The sequence below is a fragment of the Rhamphochromis longiceps genome, linkage group LG22 (genome assembly GCF_057381845.1).
Source record: "Rhamphochromis longiceps isolate RC_006_pf linkage group LG22, R_longiceps_female_GT1.1, whole genome shotgun sequence".
NCBI lineage: Eukaryota > Metazoa > Chordata > Actinopteri > Cichliformes > Cichlidae > Rhamphochromis > Rhamphochromis longiceps.
The window spans coordinates 4,696,567-4,716,536 of NC_140577.1; the positions used below are offsets into that span (position 1 = coordinate 4,696,567).

The 19,970-nt window shown below is 43.9% G+C and overlaps 1 protein-coding gene across 1 annotated transcript; it reads right to left on the minus strand.

The window, feature by feature from the left end:
* Positions 1-904: 904 nt before the first annotated feature.
* On the minus strand, positions 905-18,317 carry LOC146643171 (uncharacterized). The gene is made up of 3 exons (XM_085396178.1): positions 17,729-18,317; positions 17,243-17,348; positions 905-7,065 (listed from the first exon to the last, which is right to left on the minus strand). The coding sequence occupies exon 3, from the start codon at positions 6,669-6,671 to the stop codon at positions 2,526-2,528; it is 4,146 nt and encodes a 1,381-aa protein (XP_085252304.1). The 5' UTR covers positions 6,672-7,065; positions 17,243-17,348; positions 17,729-18,317; the 3' UTR covers positions 905-2,525.
* Between the last annotated feature and the right edge of the window lie 1,653 nt (positions 18,318-19,970).

The following is a 19,970-nucleotide window of genomic DNA, read 5'->3' on the forward strand; positions in this document are numbered from 1 at the left end:
AGAGGAAAGTTATTTTAGATATATTCACTGTCAGTTATGTAATTTCACTATTGCACATATGAAGTTAATTTAAGATAAAATGCCATACCACAAAGCTTAAATAATCTCTGTTTCTTGAACAACCACAGCTACTAGATCTCAATCCAGCAGTACCTTTGGGATGTATTGGAACTGCAAATTCTCATTGTAGATGTGCAGCTGTGCGATGCTATCATGTTACTGTGGACAAAAAATCTCTTGAATGTTTCCTTGATGAATCTATGCTATGAAGAATTAAGGCAGTTCTGAAGGCAAAACAAGGGTCCAGCCCAGTACAGTAAAAGTGCAACTAATGAAGTGACTGCAGAGTGTATGTTTTCAGTTGTGGACTTCATGGTTCAAAGATGTGACTAATTAAAACACCATTGTCATGTTTTGGGGGAAACCATGGCAGTGAATGTCTTCTCATGTAACTAACAGTTTCCTCAATGCTATCTACATCTCTCCAACTTCATTTGGATTCAACTGCAGGTAAACTTGTTGAAAGATGTTGAAAGCTCAGTTTTATCAGTACAATGTTGTCATGTGAGGGAGATCAGTTAATCATGTAAAATGATGCACTTTCCTTTATGCTCCATTTACTATCAAATAACCAACATTTCAGGAACATTTAAAATATACATCCTATAACATGTCACTTAACTAAAAAGAGATGAGTGCATGAAACAGAAGATTTAAGACAACAATCAATGTTTCAGTTTTTTTTTTTAATTCGATTTGAGGGTTTTCAACAACTCACTTTTAGGCAATGAAAAGGATAGTAATTTAGTAATAATATTACATGTTTTAGTTTTACAGGTAAAAGAAAACACACATCTGGACAGGACCTAAGTAATGAACTATGTGTACACGCTTCTGTTACAAAAATGGGGCATCAAGTGTGGCAATGAGGGAGTAGGTAAAAGGGGGCTCAAGGAGGAGGGGGGAGGATATCACATCGATACATATACTCATCCCGCTGTTTTACAAAGTCAGACCCTGACTCGTTCCCTCCCACCCAAACATTAGCAACAATGATAAAAGAAATGATACTCGGTGTAAGAAAAAAAAAAAATCAATATATAATAAAATATAATACGAATTGTACAGTACACTTCGGTTATTTCTCTTCTTCCTTTTCAAATCCTGAACACACTAACAGCTCCTGTTCTCACTCTCTGTTCACGCTTCTTCAAAAACATCATAAAGTAGTGTACATTAAAAACAAGATCAACACTTTGTTTGTCCCAACTGTCTCCCTTCAGTCTCTTTAGACAAACAAACCCTTTATTGTCCCAAGAAGCTCATTAAAAATGACAATAGTGTCACATCAGGATTTCTTTTTTCCATTAAAGATAAATTTATCTTGAGGGCAAATTTCATCTCAGTATAAAAAGAGAGTTCTTCCACAGGGGCAACAAATAAACACAGACCAAGAGACAGACACGCTACTGTTTACCGGTGAATAATGTGAACGCAAACTAGAACTAAAAAAATAGAGATGCACCGATATTTGGAGGGATATCAGTACACAAGAAGGCATTTACTGATATTTGTGTGTTGTGTTGCGTTACTTTTGTGCTGGCTGAGTGTGATGAAGAACAGAAGACTTTAACGGAACTTTATGCAAATCTCTGTTGGAAAAACAATTTGAAACTTTCCAAAATGTAATAAATAAAAAAGTGATTGTATATCTAAAAGATTTTATATCTAAAAGCCACTTATTAAAGTTATTAAAGTGGCTTTTAGTACTTTCCTCTATCGCCACAAGATGGTGCAGTGAGTCCATGTAACCTGGCAACTCATTACAAACATCCACCCATCCCTCCACTTGAGAAAATATCAAAAGTTAACTGAAAACACCAACCGATAAAACTGTGCCCCCTGGTGGTCAAACCTGGCAGAACATAATTACAGGGGAAAAAATAAAAATAAACTTTTGTTTCATAGTTGAGCTGTGTAATAAATAAAAATAAACACTAAAATATATATAGGTATAAATCTGCATTTCTTTTGGTCAAATTGTTTAATATCGGTGCATCCCTACTACCGGAGATACATCCCCTCTACAAAAGGCATCCAATCCACATTTATGCCCAAACACTGATGATCGGGGATTTAAAAAAAAAAAAAAAAAAAAAACCAGAAACATGATGGACAGGAAGCCGAATCTGTTTTTAATAACAGATGCTACTAAAGTCATGTGGTCTTGAGTTCCCTCACCTTTGGGGAAGAGGAAACAGCCTGTGATGGTGGTTCTGATTTTGGGCCTTTTGAAGTCCACTTTAATTTATCGACCACCGTTGCTGTGGTAAGTTAGGATTGTACACAGGAGGAAGGCTTGAGGTTATTACTGTAGTTACACTAAACCCCATACTTCCACCTTTTTTTTTTTTTTCTTTTTTGTTAAAAACTTGCTAGCTCTTGCTTGCTTCTTGGATTATTTAAAAAAAAATAAACATCAAAAACAATCTAATCTAAAAAAAAAAAAAAAAAAAAAAAATTGTTTACTGACTGTAGTCAGTCAGAACCGTTGATCTCTCAGGCTGGACCAGACCTGGGACTGGCAGCTGGACTGGTGAATGTTCATCATCTGACGATGGAGATCTCATCAGTCCCCAGCTCCCACCCCCACTGCTGGTGGTCGCCCGGCAGCAGAACTTGTGGCGGGCGAGTAGCCGCGGGTTCCAAAAACTGTGTCGGCATTTGTGGCATTGGAATGCAGCTTGTTTAAGATGCTGGCCCCTGTGTTTCAAGGCTTTGTATAACGAACTGGTGCGCCTCTCACACACCTGGCACCGCAGACGGGCATGGCGGCCTGAGTTCCTAGGTGGGTGCCTAATGGCGTGATGGACCAGCAGAGAACCCTGCTTGGCATACATGGTGCTTGGGCAGATGGGGCAGGGGAAGCGTTTGATGGGGACGTCCATCGATGTAAGCCCCGTGACCCTGACGGCGCCACCGCACCATGACTTCACCTTCATTACACTGCCCTTTATCCTCAACTGTGCCAGGAGCTTTTTTTTGTTGAGCTGAGCCTGTAGTCTGCCCCTCTTCTTTCTCAGAATCATCAGCTTCCTGCGCGTGTCTTTACTCAGGGGCACGCCCACCAGCTTTCCGTCCCTCATGATGCTGTGGATCACTACTCGCCGTTTTTTCTTCCGGTGCTTTCTTGTCTGCCCATGACGCTTTTGGTAGTTTTTTGGGCGGTAGTAAAAAGGGTGCGGGTGTTGCTGCTGTTGTTGTTGTTGCTGTTGCTGCTGCTGTTGTGGTGGGGGTGGCGGAGGAGGAGGTGGTGGTGGTGGCGGCGGCGGCGGTTGTTGTTGTGGGTTTGGTTGTTGTCCGGATGTCCCCTGTGGCATGTGGGAGGAAGCAGCGTAGTTGGGAGCTGAATTAGAATCGTAGAAGAGCGGGGAGTATCCAGAGGGTTGGTTCTGATTCACGCGCTGACCGTTGCGGTCAATGCCATGCTGAGACAGCTTGTGCCGCACTAAGCTGTTAGAATAAGCAAAGGCTTTGCCACACACTTCACAGCGAAAAGACTTCTCCAGCCCCACCCTGCCGCCATGGACAGTCTGCTGATGTGCTGTCAGGTGGAAATAGTGACGGAAGGATTTCCAGCAAACGGTGCAGGTGTAAAGCCTCTGTGATGGCGTGCCAGACGTTGGAGACTTTTCTCCTTGAGAGCAGGAGGAGAAGAAGTCAGAGTTCCCTGTGTTGGCGACTTGGCTGATGGCGGCAGCAGCACCTTTTATTCTCCTCCCCTGGTTGTCGATTTCTCCTCTTCTGTGCAGCTTCCCGTGTCTCACGAGGCTCTGAGCGTAGGCGAACATCTTCCCGCAAAGATTGCACTTGTAGTTCTTTTGACCCGAGTGTACAGTCAGATGCTTGGTGAGGTGGAAAGGCTCACGGAACATCTTGCCACAGACGTCACACGCGTGAGGCTTTTCCCCTGTGTGGACACGGTTGTGGCGCCTCAGAGTCTCCGCCCTCCTGAAGCGTTTGCCACATATCTGACATCCGTACGGCCTTTCCGATCCGTCGCCTGGCGGTGCTGGGCTCCTCCTCCTCCTGACGATGGTATTGGGATCCCTTTTCTCTCTGGGCTTTCGCGGCCTCTTGGGCTTTGTGTGCGGCTGGCTGGGGTGGGTCAGCGGCATGGTGGAACCATTCAGGGTGGAGGTGGATGACGGTCCACCTAGGTTACCAAACCCCAACCCCCCCAATAGGCCTCCAATGATATCCCTCCTCTCTCCTTCCCGGCTTTCTGTGTTTATATCGCACGAGGCGGCGGCTGCAGCAGCGATGGCTGACATTGCACTGCTGGTGACCTCATCTTCTGAATCATCCAATAGGGAAGAGAGTGGAAGGTGCGGCTGTTGTTGCTGTTGATGGTGGTGATGTTGCTGACTTTGTGGGTGGGGGTGAAGAGTTGGGGCTAAAGGGGCCTTCCGGAGGGTCTGGTTGGTCATTTCATTGGCTAATGTGCTTTCTGGGGGATACAGAGATGAAGGCTGGGATCGTCTGTAGTCGTCGACACCGCTGCTGTTGTAGGACGACTGGCTCTGGTAGCGATTTCTGGAATAATCTGTTGCATATTTGTCACTGGCCATCGCTGCCCCATCACTTGAAATCCCTACGCTGTCACTTCTACTTTCCATTTTACTGCTGCTAGGGTTGGAAGATGCACTCCCTGCACTGCTGGCCCTGTTTTTTGAACTGCGTGGAGGTTTGCCACAAGCACCTGAAGCGGCATGGTTCAGGAGAGAGGTGCTCTCACGAAAACAACGCCCACATGCCGGGCAGCGGAAAGGTTTCTCGTCGTGGATCTTCTCATGTCTCGTAAGTGACTCTCGACGGTTGAAGGACTTTTGGCAGATGCTGCAGACAAAAGGCCGGTTTTCTGAATGGGTGACACTGTGCTGGATGAGGTGACCTCTCTTTTTAAATCTCTTCCCACACTCGCCGCAACAGAATATCCTCTCCGGGCTGGGAGAGTTACAGTCTGACTTCCTGCTTTGGCTTTCTGGTGTCAACCCATGGCTGCGGAGATGCCTTCGTAGGCTCGAAAGGTGGGTGAAGGTTTTACCACACTCACCACAGTGGTAAAGGGGTTCTGGTTCTGTCTGGCCTGATGAGATGCTGTTATGATTTTCTTGGGATTTTGACAGCTGTTGGTTTCCGTTGGCAACGAGCACAGAGGTGGGATTTGAGGAGGTGGGAACAGATGAGGAGGAGGACACAGTGGAGGATGACTGTTGCTGCTGCGAGGACGGTGAGAGGAGAGAGGAATGCTGCGGTTCACTTCCGATTCCACTTAGCCTGACGCCCCCAGACCCTCCTCCTCCTACGAGGCCCGATGAGGAGCTCTGACTGTGCCCACTCGAGCTGCTGTTGTGGCAGTTGCTAACACTACTGCTGCTGTGACTGTGGCTGCTACTGTCCGTTTTCCTCTGGGGCAGATAACCCGCCATTGCCTTCTTTCTCCTGCTACCCCCACTCGATCCTGACGTAGACGAGCTGTCTACAGACTTTGCTCCATCATCTTTAGAGAGGGACAGGTGCAGGGGCAGCGGGAGGGGGAGGCCAGCCTCTTGCTGCATTAGCGATGCTATCTGGTTAGAGGAGAGGACAGGAATGCCTTGGAAATCAAAACCGCCCAGTGGGGCCGGCTGCGGGGCTGGGTGAAGAGGGTGCGGGTGGTGAGTGTGGCTGTGTGGATGAGATAAGGCGTGTGGGGTGAGTTGCTGCTGTTGCTGCTGAGGCTGTGGAGCTGTGTGGCTGTGGGAGGAGTGGAGTGCAGGAGGGGCAGCCAGTGCTGAGTTTGACTCTGAGGCGCCTTGCCCGAGGCCCAAACCTAGGTGGTTGTGAGTGCCCTGCTGGACGAGGAACTGCTCTAGGCTGCTGCTGGTGGGAACACCAGACAGGAAGTACTGATTAGCAGCAAGCATGCAGCTGAACTGCTGGTGGAGACTGCGAGGATCGGACTGGCCAACTAAGGGGACCGCAGTGCTACCAGAGGGGTTGTTGGAGCCGGAAGCAGAGGTGGAGGGTGAGGGTGAGGAGGAAGAAGGGCCAGAAGAGGGCTGGGGCACAGAGAGACCTGGATGGAGCGGGGGAGGCGGGGGTGCAGGTGTGACAACCCCCCCAATGACTCCTGCGCTTCCTCCACTGCTGCTCCCACCAAAGTCGAAACGTCCCATCCCAGAGTGGAGCTGCTCCTGAGCCAGCGCTGCCTCAGCAGGGTGAAAAGGCCGCAGAAACTGGGGGTACCCCGACGAGGAGCTCCCGCTGCCACTGCTGCTACTGCTGCTCATCTTACTCGACTTCCTGGAGCTGTGAGACGACGTGGACGACTGGCTCTGGTGGGAGATGGATGGAGGAGGAGCACTCATTTTGGCAAACAATGATGAGGAGTCTGCAAAAGCATTGCTCCGTGAGGTTTGGAGGGACCCAAGGCCGAGGCCCGACAAGAGGCTTCCAGATGTGTCACCACAGGGTTGGTGTTGTTGTTGCAGCTGCTGCTGGTGCTGCAGCTGCACTTGCTGTTGGTGGCTCAGTTGTCGTTCTAATCCAAGGCCTTTGAACTGGTGGGCTTGGTGTCCACTTAGCATTTCTAAAATGTCCATGGGGTACTTGCTGAACTGAAACATCTCCCAATGCAGCTGTGACAATGCACTCAGGGGTGGCACAACCCGTTTGCAGCTGCTGGAAACAGCAGTGAGCCCTTATCAAACCTGCGGCGGTCTGATTTTCACAAGTAGTCCTGCTAACGTCCAACAGGCCACGATAATCCACCGAGAGCCTGATTTTCCTTACATGAATGTGTCGCTAAAGAGCGAAGCGTCAAATGCTTCTTTAAAAAAAAAAAAAGAAAAAAAAAGTCATAAATATACTAAACTATAATAAAAAAGAAAACAGAGTCTGTAGTGTTTCTTTAGAATGTTCCATAGCAGTCCCATAAAGTGGAGTGTGTCCGTTATTTCTGTGCAGGCTGAACCATTGTTTCACTGGCCTTCCATCCAGTCAAGGAGATCTTCGAGGAGCCTGAACAAAAACAATCAAAAAGAATAATGTCAGTAATTCTGTATAAATTAAACAATAACAACATATTGTTTTTCCTGCCCTCAGTGCCTCTCCCTTAGCAATTACAGTGTGGAACTTGATACAGCTAGGACAAACAAATTTTCGCAGGTATCAGTCTCTTGCTTCAGAACTGATTATTTGCACTCATGTTACCCTGATGATAGTTTTTTGGCAGTGAAGAGATGACCTGTTTGTTTCTGTAGCTCTAGTTTTTAGTGTTTTTAGAAAAGCAGACTGATTTTACTGTGTAAAAACCAGGTCACTGGCTTCCTGTTTTATCCACTCAAGAGGATCAAAGCAGCTGTTCTACAATTATTTTTGCACAACTCTGGAAATCTTGGAAAGCGTACTGCATTCAATGTTTATTCAACCAGGTAAACTTTTCTTCAGCTGGTTTTCTAATCTCATCAAGCTCGAACCCAGTGAACCTAAAGCTCCGCAGCTGCTGTAACTTTGAGTTTCTCAGGAGATGATTTCCTTTAAATCCTTGTTGTGGCCAAGCTGTGAAACCAGATTGTAATTTGTTTCTGTTGTAGTGTGAGAAAGCAGTTCCAATCACAGTGTTTAGTTAAAAAAAAAAAAAAAAAAAAAAAAAAAAATCATTACTGGCAGGCAGAAAAGCGATAAGCCAAACATGGAAATCCAGAGAAATAAATGTAAGCAGGATAGAAATCATCAATCCTCAATGGTTCCTGTCTGTGTTGCAGATAAACATTACAGTCAAATAATCAGCATTACAACTGAAATCGGAGAGGAAATGAACAAGAAGCCATTTTGATTACTGACCATTCCAATTATTTATTAATCAAGAACTCAAAGCCTTTGTCTGGTTGAAGCAGAGTCTTCTCTATTTGAGCTAAATATAAAAATAAAAATATGGCACATTTGGAGAGATCACGTAGACAAAGAGTCACATCATTCCCTATTCAAACTTTAAGACCTAAACATTTTCACAGAACAAGAGCAAATTACCAGAAGTAAATGTGTTTACATGTTCCAAAATATCACTTGTGGGTCAACAGGAGCTGATTATGAGCATTTTCTTTCAGAAATCAATTCTTATGTGACTTGCTGCTTCAATTCCTGTTGATGTACTTTTAAAAGTTTCTCAGTCTTGCATCTCTTTTCCTGCCTCAGCATTGTTAACTTCTACTTCCTCTCTCTTCTGTTTGTGACAGTGTAAGTATGTGTGTTAAGAGAAAATGTAATCCAAAAACCCTTAAAACCGTAATATGAATTAATAATTCTGCCTAGACACAGTAATATTTACTTCAATCAAATATTAGGACATATTCCAGTTATGTGTGTCAGCCTGCAATTTTTTTTTTAAATAAAATTTAATACTATAAGAGGAACCGTACCATTTCGCAATTTAGAGACACCAGTAAGGGTGACAAATTCCCTGAATTGTCACCCTTACTGGGACTCACTGGGAATTCAGAGATGGCTCCTGTCCACCTCTTGCTGGATAAAATGACTTCCAACACATACAAATGCACACACACAAAACGCCCATCTCTCTCTCTCTCTCTCTCTCTCTGTATGGAGTGACGTGATACTGATGTGATACTGTAAACTCTTAAGGAATGCAATACGTCACAACATACACAACATAGTACTGTACAATTCAGACTAGAACTGCTCCATTATAACAAAAATTGCAATCCTAATTATTTTGTGACATTATTTAGTGTGATTTCTGTCTTGTTAAAGCGGATTTCCTCTCACATTAAATACAACTCAAAATGAAAACATATACAAAAAGATATGAAGGTAGTGGAAGACAGTGTTGTCCGATAGGTTATGCTCAGGCTAGTGAGCATTTTTGATTGTGAAATCTGTCTGGCAAGGACGACTGCCAGTCCTTGTAGGCCCAGAGCTGTGGGATGTTTGTGGGTTCAAACAGGGAGTGAAGAGAGGCCCAGGCACCACTGAACTCTAGACATTTGCATGGAAGCCACAGGGATAGAAACAGAGAGCCGAAGTCAATAATCTAACAACATTTCCAGAAGCAGACTGGATTAGAGACCCTTGGAGACAAAGGCATCTGCAAAGAAGAGTCAAAGATCCTTCCACAGCCTCACCTTCAGAAAGCTTTTACAACTTTCACTTCTTCTAGATGGATTTAGTTTCCATCATATCTTAGTTCACTCTGATCTAAACTGTGAGTGAGTTTGAGGTTTTAGGGTGGGCACTGATGCAAAAAGGGGGATGGGGGCTTGATTTACAACAAGGGAGAAGGAGAGAGACTGAAAATGAACCAAGCAAGCACTTGTCTGATATTTGAATTTTGCATGTGCAACATGACAGCCTAAAAGAAGCACTTGACTTGAAGTAAATTACAGCAAATAAATCAATAACCTACTGATATGCTTTCCTTTAAAAAGGAGAAAACATATTTTAGCTCCATAAAAACAAAGGAAGAGGACAAAGTGCACTCGCTCATATTCATTTATCTCAAAAAACACAAATGAAAATATTTGAGGCTGTATCGTTTGAAACACCAGTTTTCTTCATTCTTCAACTTAATACTGCCAAAAACATCAGCAAAATGACACTCCTGTCATAATCTAACAATAATGACACCCTCTTTAATTTAACTAATGATGCTTCTCGCGTTCACTGCATGCAACAACCCGCCATCATTTCAACCTCTCCAAAACATCAGCCTAAATAATTCAAGTCGCTACTTCTCCTGTGTCAGCATCGCATTTTCTGTCCGATACTTCGTTTTGTTTTGGGGGGTTTTAAAACTAGGGTCAAATCTGCTTTTATTTCTGACCTTTTTCTAGCTCTGCAGTGAGCGCTCGATGTGAATGAGACTCCCCTGAAACAGAAACCACAGAAGCCAAACGTCTTTATATGCGCTGTCACATCTGTGTACAGTCAGATATAAAACCAGGAAGGATTTTGTATGTTGTCTGTACAGACAAAGCATAATGATCATGCATTCAGTTTAGCTGCATGCAAATTGTGAAATTAAGAAAACAGTCATTAACAGTCTAACAGTCTAAGCCAAAAACAAAAAAGAAAAAACAAAAAAGAAGCACCGACGTAGGTCTGCTCGATTATAGCAAAACTCAATCAAATACCGGGGGGGGGGGGGGTTCTCACAGCTAAGGAACACATAACAAAGCCAATTCCAATCCCATGCCAGTTCACATAAAGCCTAGAATGCACAACAAATACGATGAAATTCAAAAACATGCTCAATGTATTTACAACAGTGGAAAATATCACACAAAGCATAATTTCCAAATGCTCTGTGTCTCCAGCCAGGCTACAAACAATAATGAGACTTATTAGTAAAATAAATCTAATTTTGGTCCTTAAAATGTTTTTGGTAGCGATCACTCTCCCAAAGGGAGGCTCTTTGTTAAACCCTAATCTTGCCTCCCCACCCAAACAGAAACTGGGCCGATGGTCTTTGGGTTTCTGTGTTCAGCACAATATATGAAGATTACCCAGCTGCAAGCTATGCAAATGATAGCAATGTAAAAAACTACAGCAATTCAACCCTGGGTTGCAGGCAAGAGTATACAGTTGTTTTGGTCTTTACCATCATTTCAGTTAGAGGTGGGAATCACCATACATCCCACGATACGATATTATTGCAATTTTTAAAAAAAAATACTTTGCGATATTCAGATTCTGTACATAAAGGTAAACTTTATCAATATTCATTTTATCTAATATCAAAGTCTCACACTCAGTCTCTCATTTCAGTCAGTTTTATTGTTGACAAACTGAACGGTTTGTATTACAGTCTAGTCCAACTTAACTGAATGCAACCATCTGGTACAATTATAGCTATTCTGAACTATGCAATTTATGAAAACTATGCAGCCCATTCAGCAACTGAAGAATTTGAAAGTAAATTAAAACAAAATATAATTTTACATTAAATAAAAAAGTTTAAAACTTAAAATAAAACATGTTTATTGCTGCCAAAAAAAGTTAAACACATTTGGACAGTGAAGGATTCTTGCTCAGAAAAAGGATCAACATGCTCTGAAGTCAGAGTTCCAGTCCACAAAAACTTTTTTTGTAACAAAATATCGATTTCTGCTGTCCCTGTATCGATACATTATTAGCAAACAAAATATCACGATACTACACAGTATCGATTTTTTCCCCCCACCCCTAATTTCAGTGATATATCATTGCAGGAGCTCAGATTCAGAGCTGCAACAATTTGAAAAGATGAGAGTATCCAGTTAAAATTAAATACATAAATAAAATAGCAAATCCAGCAAGCGTTGCTTGTCAGTATAAATTGTGATAAAACTGTTGTAACAGTTGGTGTGCAGCACAACCAATGCAGTGTCCATAATCCAGGCATAAGTGTGTGCCATTTCTTTTTGAAGACTGTAATTGGGTGGCTAAAAGTGTCGGCATGCATTTCAGCCACTTGTACGCTCAATTTGATTTTTACTGTCACCCCACTCAGTATCCAGCCAGAGGCAAGGGTCGGAGTTGAGAATGTTCCTGGTAACTAATTTACTAGTCATATAAATGACAGAAACAAGGGACAGATGTCTAAGTGAGCTGCAACCACAATGGTGTCGTAAATAAAATAATACGTTTAACCAACTAGTATTTTGGACACCAACTAGCAACAGCAGCAATGTTTAAATGTCACACTGACCATTAACAAAACAAAATCCTGTTTTATCCATTTATGGAAAATAACAGGCACTTGGGGCAGGGATAGCTCAGTAGGTAGAGTGGTGGCCCCATGATCGGAAGGTCGAGGGTTCGAATCCACTGAACGGCTACCCTGAGGTACCGTCCCTACACACTGCTCCCCAAAATAAATAGGAAAAGCTAGTTTACTTACTTTAAATAAAGATTTCTAAATCCACATTAGCTTATAGTGTTCATTAGTCAATTTATATTTTGTTCAAAATAAAAACAAACCTCTGGTTAATAGGAGCAGAGAATATACCATTTTCTTTCACATTTTAACTATGCACACAGGTGGTTTGATGAAGGCCTTTTACATTCATAAGGACAAATTCTTACTGAATGTAAGAACTTGAGCAACATGCTTTAGTGGCTCCACTCAATCAGTTATGTTACACTAAAATATTTAAAAAACTGCCTGTATCTGGGGTGAATACTATGAAGCAAGCTCAACGTAGTCAGGATTTCTCTGTTATTTGGTTCAACAACAGCTAAAACCCAGGTCAGAGATAACAGGTATCCCACTGGTGGTTATCAGATTTGTATGTCAACACAGGCTTTCCAGGCTCTGTGCACTTGTGGTGGACGCTCATTTCACTCTTATTCTGCACAAAACTCAGAGGAACATACAATAGAGAGCTATAAACAATGTAAAGCATAAAATGCCATAATGGTGCTGCAAAAATAAAAATAAAAATAAAAAATGCAACAGCAACCACAACACCAGAAAATCTTAAAATTTGTGAACTGGTAAAGTTAAATATTTATCTCCAGAAAAGTAAAACAGATTTGGTGGAACATTAGGATTAAAAAAAAAAAAATCATATTTACATGTTTTCTGCTTCACTGGGTCAATACATGCAAATTCCCGTGACAATGCAAAGTAGACTGCACTGCTTCGTCTATCATCAGGTGGCATTACTAAGGAAGAGCTCAACTGAGTGCATTTATTACCAATAATGTCTGCTGAAGGAAAGCATTTAGAAAATGTCTTCTGGAAAATATCATCACAAACATCTCACAGCAGGAGCTGTCATTAAAAGGTTAATTTTGTCATCCAGCAGCCCCAAAACCACAATACTTATAATGCGGTAAGAAACAGCAGTAATAGCAGCAATTTAAGCCATTTCTAATGTTTAAAATTTAATGGTTTTGTTTTGTTTGTTTTTTTACTTCTTAAGTTTTGTCTCCCTTTATACCCAATTAAACAAAAATTCAAGCAAATAGATTAACATTAGATATTGAACAAAAATATGCATCCAAAGTACACTTCTGTTAGGAGGTAAAAGGAAAGATGGTGGATAGAAAAAAAGAAGCATTAAAAAAAAAAAATCCAGGTCCAGTTATTCATAATGGATATAAACAAGTAATAAAAAGCATTATTACAGTGGGTGTTTCTTTCCACGAGCATCAGTTGTTTAAAGGACACTAGGAGCTGCTACTGCCTTATTTATTTTATATCTATCTATCTATAAAATAAATATATATATATATATATATATATATATATATATATATATATATATATCTCTATCTATCTATATATATCTCTATCTATCTATCTATATCTATCTATATATCTATCTATATCTATATCTATCTATATCTCTCTATCTATCTCCTGCCTGGGGCGTCTGTATCCAGTAAGGGTCCTAAGGCTAGACCCCCTATGCTAAGCGAGCCTACCGCAGACATGAGCGACACAGATAAATATGAAGGCATGCCGGCTCGGACGTCGCCCGGATCAACAAGGTCCGCGTCAGGTGTTGAGGAACCAGGGCACCCTGACGAAAAGTGGGCTACTGGAACAAGAAGGCATCGGTGGGCAAGAGATGAAAACAGGGCGTTGTTGGAATGCTACTACGCAAGTAACCCCGGCGGAAGGGGCTACATGAATAGGATGACGGACCTATGGATTCTTCGATACCCAACATCCACAATGATGGCGAAACAACTAGTAGCTCAGTGTTCCAACATTCGAAAGAAGGGACTGCTCTCACAGCTAGAGATTGACGAGGTACAACACAAATGCTACGGCAAGGAGGAGTCAGGACGCCAGGTCAGGGGGGAGATATCATCACCCCCACCCGAGATTGGGTACATAGCCCCAAGTGCGATAGGAGAAGGATCGTTGAGTGCGAGAGGAACTGACCTGAAAAATAGGATAATGGCCAAGCTTGAAACCTGGATCCCCCGTAGCCGGTTACCAAGATTACGTGAAGTACCCTCAGAAGGTCTGCTGGATGATGTTAATGCAGCGTTACGGACAATACCTACAACCACGATTACCGACACTAACAAGCTGATCTACAATACGGCAGCAGTGATCAGTGAGATGCTTGGCTACAAGTTGAACAGCCACAAGGGGCAGTACCCTCCATGGAGAAGGAGGCTAGAGGGCAAGATCAAAGTAGCACGGAGGGAGGTTAGCCAACTAACGGAGTTGCAGAAAGGTGCGACAAAGAAGGTGCATAAGAAATACAGCAAGCTGTCCATACCTGAGGCCTTGGAAACTGCCAAGCAAAGGCTCACAGCCTTGGCCACCCGCTTGAGGAGGTACACTAGAGAGATAGAAGGCAGGAGAATAAACCACCTGTTCTCCACAGAACCAGCAAAGGTGTACTCTCAGTGGCAAGGGAACAATAAGAGAACAGCACCACCAAGGCTGGAGACGGAGCAATACTGGAAGAGCATATGGGAGAAGGACGCAACCCATAACGGCAATGCTCAGTGGCTAGTGGATCTGAGGGCAGACCACAGCGACCTCCCTGAACAGGGTCCAGTAACCATCACAGTGGCAGATATCCAAGAAAGGGTCTCCAGTATGAAGAGTTGGACAGCACCAGGGCCCGACATGGTTCACGCCTACTGGCTGAAGAAGCTGACTGCACTCCACAAGCGTCTGGCAGCACAAATGAACCAGCTGCTAGTTAACGAGAGACACCCGGAATGGCTAACCGAAGGTCGGACGGTCCTGATCCCCAAGGACCCCAAGAAGGGACCGGTCCCCTCCAACTACCGACCAATAACCTGCCTCAGTACTACATGGAAGCTCCTGTCAGGCATCATATCGGCTAAGATGAACAGGCACATGGGTCAATACATGAGTGGGACACAGAAAGGAATTGGCAAGAATACCAGAGGCGCAAAACACCAGCTACTGGTAGACAGAACAGTCAGCCGAGACTGCAAGACCAGACTGACCAACCTGTGCACTGCCTGGATTGATTACAAGAAGGCCTATGACTCAATGCCCCACAGCTGGATACTGGAATGCCTAGAATTGTACAAGATCAATGGGACCCTAAGAGCCTTCATCAGGAACTCAATGGGGATGTGGCGTACAACACTAGAGGCCAACTCCAAGCCCATAGCACAAGTCACCATCAAGTGCGGGATCTACCAAGGAGATGCTCTGTCCCCACTGCTGTTCTGCATAGGCCTGAACCCCCTCAGTGAGATCATTAACAAGACTGGCTACGGATACCGACTACGGAACGGAGCAGTTGTCAGCCACCTCCTGTACATGGATGACATCAAGCTGTATGCCAAGAGTGAACGAGACATCGATTCACTGATCCACACTACCAGGCTATACAGCAATGACATTGGAATGTCGTTCGGACTGGAGAAGTGTAGTCGGATGGTAACAAAGAGAGGGAAGGTAGTCAAAACTGAGGGGATTGAACTACCAGAAGGCAACATTGCAGACATAGAGGACAGTTACAAGTACCTGGGGATCCCACAGGCAAATGGGAACCATGAAGAGGCCGCTAGAAAGGCTGCAACCACCAAGTACCTGCAGAGGGTCAGGCAAGTCCTGAGGAGTCAGCTGAATGGTAAGAACAAGATCCGGGCCCTCAACACGTACGCCCTGCCCGTGATCAGGTACCCTGCTGGGGTAATAGGCTGGCCAAAGGAGGAGATAGAAGCCACTGACATAAAGACAAGAAAGCTCCTTACCATGCATGGAGGGTTTCACCCCAAGTCCAGCACCCTGAGGCTGTACGCTAAGCGGAAGGAAGGGGGCCGGGGACTGGTGAGTGTCAGCACCACAGTCCAGGATGAGACAACGAACATCCAAGAATACATTGGGAAGATGGCCCCAACTGACCGAGTGCTCAGTGAATACCTCAGGCAGCAGAAACCCAAGAAAGAGGAGGGAGACGAGGAACCATCATGGAAGGACAGGCCCCTGCACGGTATGTACCACCGGCAGATAGAGGAGGTTGCTGATATCCAGAAATCCTACCAGTGGCTGGACAAAGCTGGACTGAAAGACAGCACAGAGGCACTAATCATGGCAGCACAAGAACAAGCTCTGAGTACAAGATCCATAGAGGCTGGGGTCTATCACACCAGGCAAGACCCCAGGTGCAGGCTGTGTAAAGATGCCCCAGAGACAATCCAGCACATAACAGCAGGGTGCAAGATGCTAGCAGGCAAGGCATACATGGAACGCCATAACCAGGTGGCCGGCATAGTGTACAGGAACATCTGTGCCGAGTATAACCTGGAAGTCCCGAGGTCAAAATGGGAGATGCCCCCAAGGGTGGTGGAGAATGACCGAGCTAAGATCCTGTGGGACTTCCAGATACAGACGGACAAAATGGTGGTGGCTAACCAACCGGACATAGTGGTGGTAGACAAACAGAAGAAGACGGCCGTAGTGATCGATGTAGCGGTTCCGAATGACAGCAATATCAGGAAGAAGGAACACGAGAAGCTGGAGAAATACCAAGGGCTCAGAGAAGAGCTCGAGAGGATGTGGAGGGTGAAGGTAACGGTGGTCCCCGTGGTAATCGGAGCACTAGGTGCGGTGACTCCCAAGCTAGGCGAGTGGCTCCAGCAGATCCCGGGAATAACATCGGAGATCTCTGTCCAGAAGAGCGCAGTCCTGGGAACAGCTAAGATACTGCGCAGGACCCTCAAGCTCCCAGGCCTCTGGTAGAGGACCCGAGCTTGAAGGATAAACCGCCCGCAGGGGCGTGCTGGGTGTTTTTTTTTATTTTTTATATATATATATATATATATATATATATATATATATATATATATATATATATATATATATATATATTTTTTTTTTTTTTTTTTTTTTTAACTTTTTCATTATGGAGAAATTTGCAACGTTAAGTACCAGGGAGGCTAGCATCCTAATATTTTTATGAAACCTATTTTATTAAATGTCATGGCAGCAAACACTTTGTTTTTAAGATTTAAATCCAGTTATAGGAAATAAATCGCTGCAGAAACGCGTAATTATTCTAAATTGCAAACCGAGCACCAGAATTTGCACCAAAAAAAGCATGCAAAGATTATTCAGATTTTTTGCAGAGTTTAAATTACTTTGATCTCCTTTAACGTATCAATTTTTAATGTAGCTGACACAAGAATAAGACTATAGAGCCTTAATTGAGAGCGGGGTGACTGCATGCTGCTTGCATCTTACCGGCTGATCCACAGGTCTGTATCTGGAGCACCCTGCTGGCTGGACCACGGCGCTGAATGAGGGGGGAGGACAGTCCGGGGAAAACCGGTGACTTCAGGGCCACAATCTGGAATAGATGAACCGATGACCGAGTGGGTCAGACTGATGGAAATAATCGTTTCCAGCCACTCGCCAGACTCTGCTAGCATCCGTCAATCCCTCAGCTAGCTAACTAGTGATCCTGCTCTAATCGTTAAAAAACAACAACATTGTCTCGCTGTTTTACTCGCATTTTAACATATACATAGTTAAATTAATTTTTTAATTACGATAGTTTTAATTATTAAAAAACACTACTTAAAGTAGGTTAAGGTGATGCTAAATGAGGTCCCCTGGTTGTCTAGCCAACAACTAGCAATGCTAAAGCTTAGCTCGGACCGTTAGCTCGGCAGCTAGCTCGTTAGGCGACACAGTCCTGCTGAGAACGGCTTTTGTTTTTGTTTTTACCTCGTAGCATGCGACGTCTGGGTGCGAAAAAACAGACTCAGAACCAAGGAAGTAAAAATGTGAACACACGAAGGTGGCTGTGCACCGCGAGAACGGGGTCCCTAAAGCCTGTCAGCGGGGCCTTTTTCTTCATCCAGGGAAAAGCGGAGTGAGAGGCCTGGCTCTCCATCGGCCCGGGAGGGCTGCTTTTCTCTCGCTAACAAAAACTGTTTCCGCTGGCCTGCCCCGATAAGTCCATTGTCTGTGTGACAGTAGAGTCATGCAGCTGGAGTGGCTCACTGCTCCTCTTCCCTCACACGGAGCCTTTGTTTTGTTCCCGTCGTGTTATTCCCTCTTTTCTCCCCGGCTGGTTGCTCTCCGCCCCGTGTCAGCTTTAGGTGTCCCCCCCTCTGTAGACGACGGCTCCTCGGATGCTCCTGGCCTTAAAATGGTTGTTTCCTGTCTGCATAATGGTTCCGGGTAGAGCCAGGCGCAGGTTTTAGTCTGTCCGGCCGCGACCACATCCAGCACACCACCGCCACCACGCTCACATCCACCTCTTGCCCAAAATCCGTATCCTATCCAGCATGATGCTCAAGAATAAATAAAGCGCGCGCGTGTGTATGTGAGCGCGAGAGCGTTCGTGTACGTGCGCGTGCATGCATACGCTTTACACTCCATTAAAAAAACTGCCTTCAAACACCGTAAGCCATCAAGTCCCTTGCGTGTCACTGTGTGTGTGTGAATGTGTGTGTTTTCACACCAAGTGTGTGAAATGTTAATTAGTCAATTAAAGATATCATTAGGGTGCATGCTGCATAACATTACAACATGTGTGTGTGTGCGCGCGTCATGGAAGTGCTGCTGTGTGCCTGGTGCCTCATTTGCATTCAATTAAAGTTACTATTATAGTGTATTATTCTTGCCTATTGCCTGTGTGGGTGTGTTTGACTGTGTGTTTACTCTGCTGCGCTGCTCGTGTTGTGGGCACATGGATTTGTTTGCACACTCACATTGTGGGCAAGGGTGTAGGTTTGATTTAGAAAGCAGCTGAAGGAAGTCAAACGCTACTCGCCTTATTAAATATTCAGAAAACTTTCCTGAGGTTTCTTGCAAATCTGCATCTGTAAAAGGGGCGTGATTATCAACATTTTGTTTTTGTCACCTGGTTGCTATTGTATTTGTTTGTTTATGGTGAAACCATGTTGTAAAAGTGTTTTTGGCATGAAAAAAAGAAGGCGTAGCAAGTTAAAGCTTCAGCTTACATCTTTTCAGTCAGTAATCCCCCCCCCCGTTTAATTCAGTTCTTGGTGTGTGATTACATCAGGAATCGGCTCTGAGACACTTTTTTTTGGACTGGCGATGGACAGGTCTGGTCAGATGAGGTCAGACAGCAGTCTTCATGGACTATGATGTTCACAGATTATGATTACAACCAATTTACACAATGTGGCAACACTGTAAAGAAGAATGGGTAATATTCCTCCAAAACGATGTGACAGACTCATAAATCCAAGCAAAAAAAATTATTGCTGCTGAAGGTGGTTCTACAAGCTCTTGAATTGTGGGGTGAGCATAGTTTTTCACACAGCTGCAGAGAGTCCTGTGAAAACGTTCTAACTCACATGACTATATTTATGAAGTACATTTTTATATTTTAGTCTGTTTCCAGATTAATTCCTTATTTATAAATAAAGGCATTATTGCATAGTTGTAATATTCATATTAATACTTAAAGAAATGCTTTATTACCTTTTCTGTGACCCTTGTGGTCCTCTACACAAAGGATCTCTAAACGCCAGTCACTATTGAATAGATTCACAAGTCAGCAGTTTTATATGGTAGTGCCCATTTACACCATATTTTTCATCACTTTTGCACAATAGGAAGGGGTTAATGCTTTGTACAACTGTATATAAATACATATACTGTTATTCATGGGTCAGTCATTTCAAACTTAGACTGTGCATCCAAACTTTGTTTAAATTCTGTCAGTGTAAACACTGCATACATGTTTAAAAGTGCAGTACATTGTGGCCTCTAGATGCACGGTTGGAAACCACAGTCAAATAAATACCCATCATAAAATCCCCCTTTGCATGTGAATAGGAGAACCAGTGTTAGTGGGTGAAACTGCTGAAGGCAGTCCATAGATTCAGTGTTTGCTTTACTTTAGACACAAAGGACACTGTATGGAAAAGGTTTTGTAAGTGTGCTGGTATATTAGCGTTCATTGTAACTTTATTAAAACTTAATAAAATAA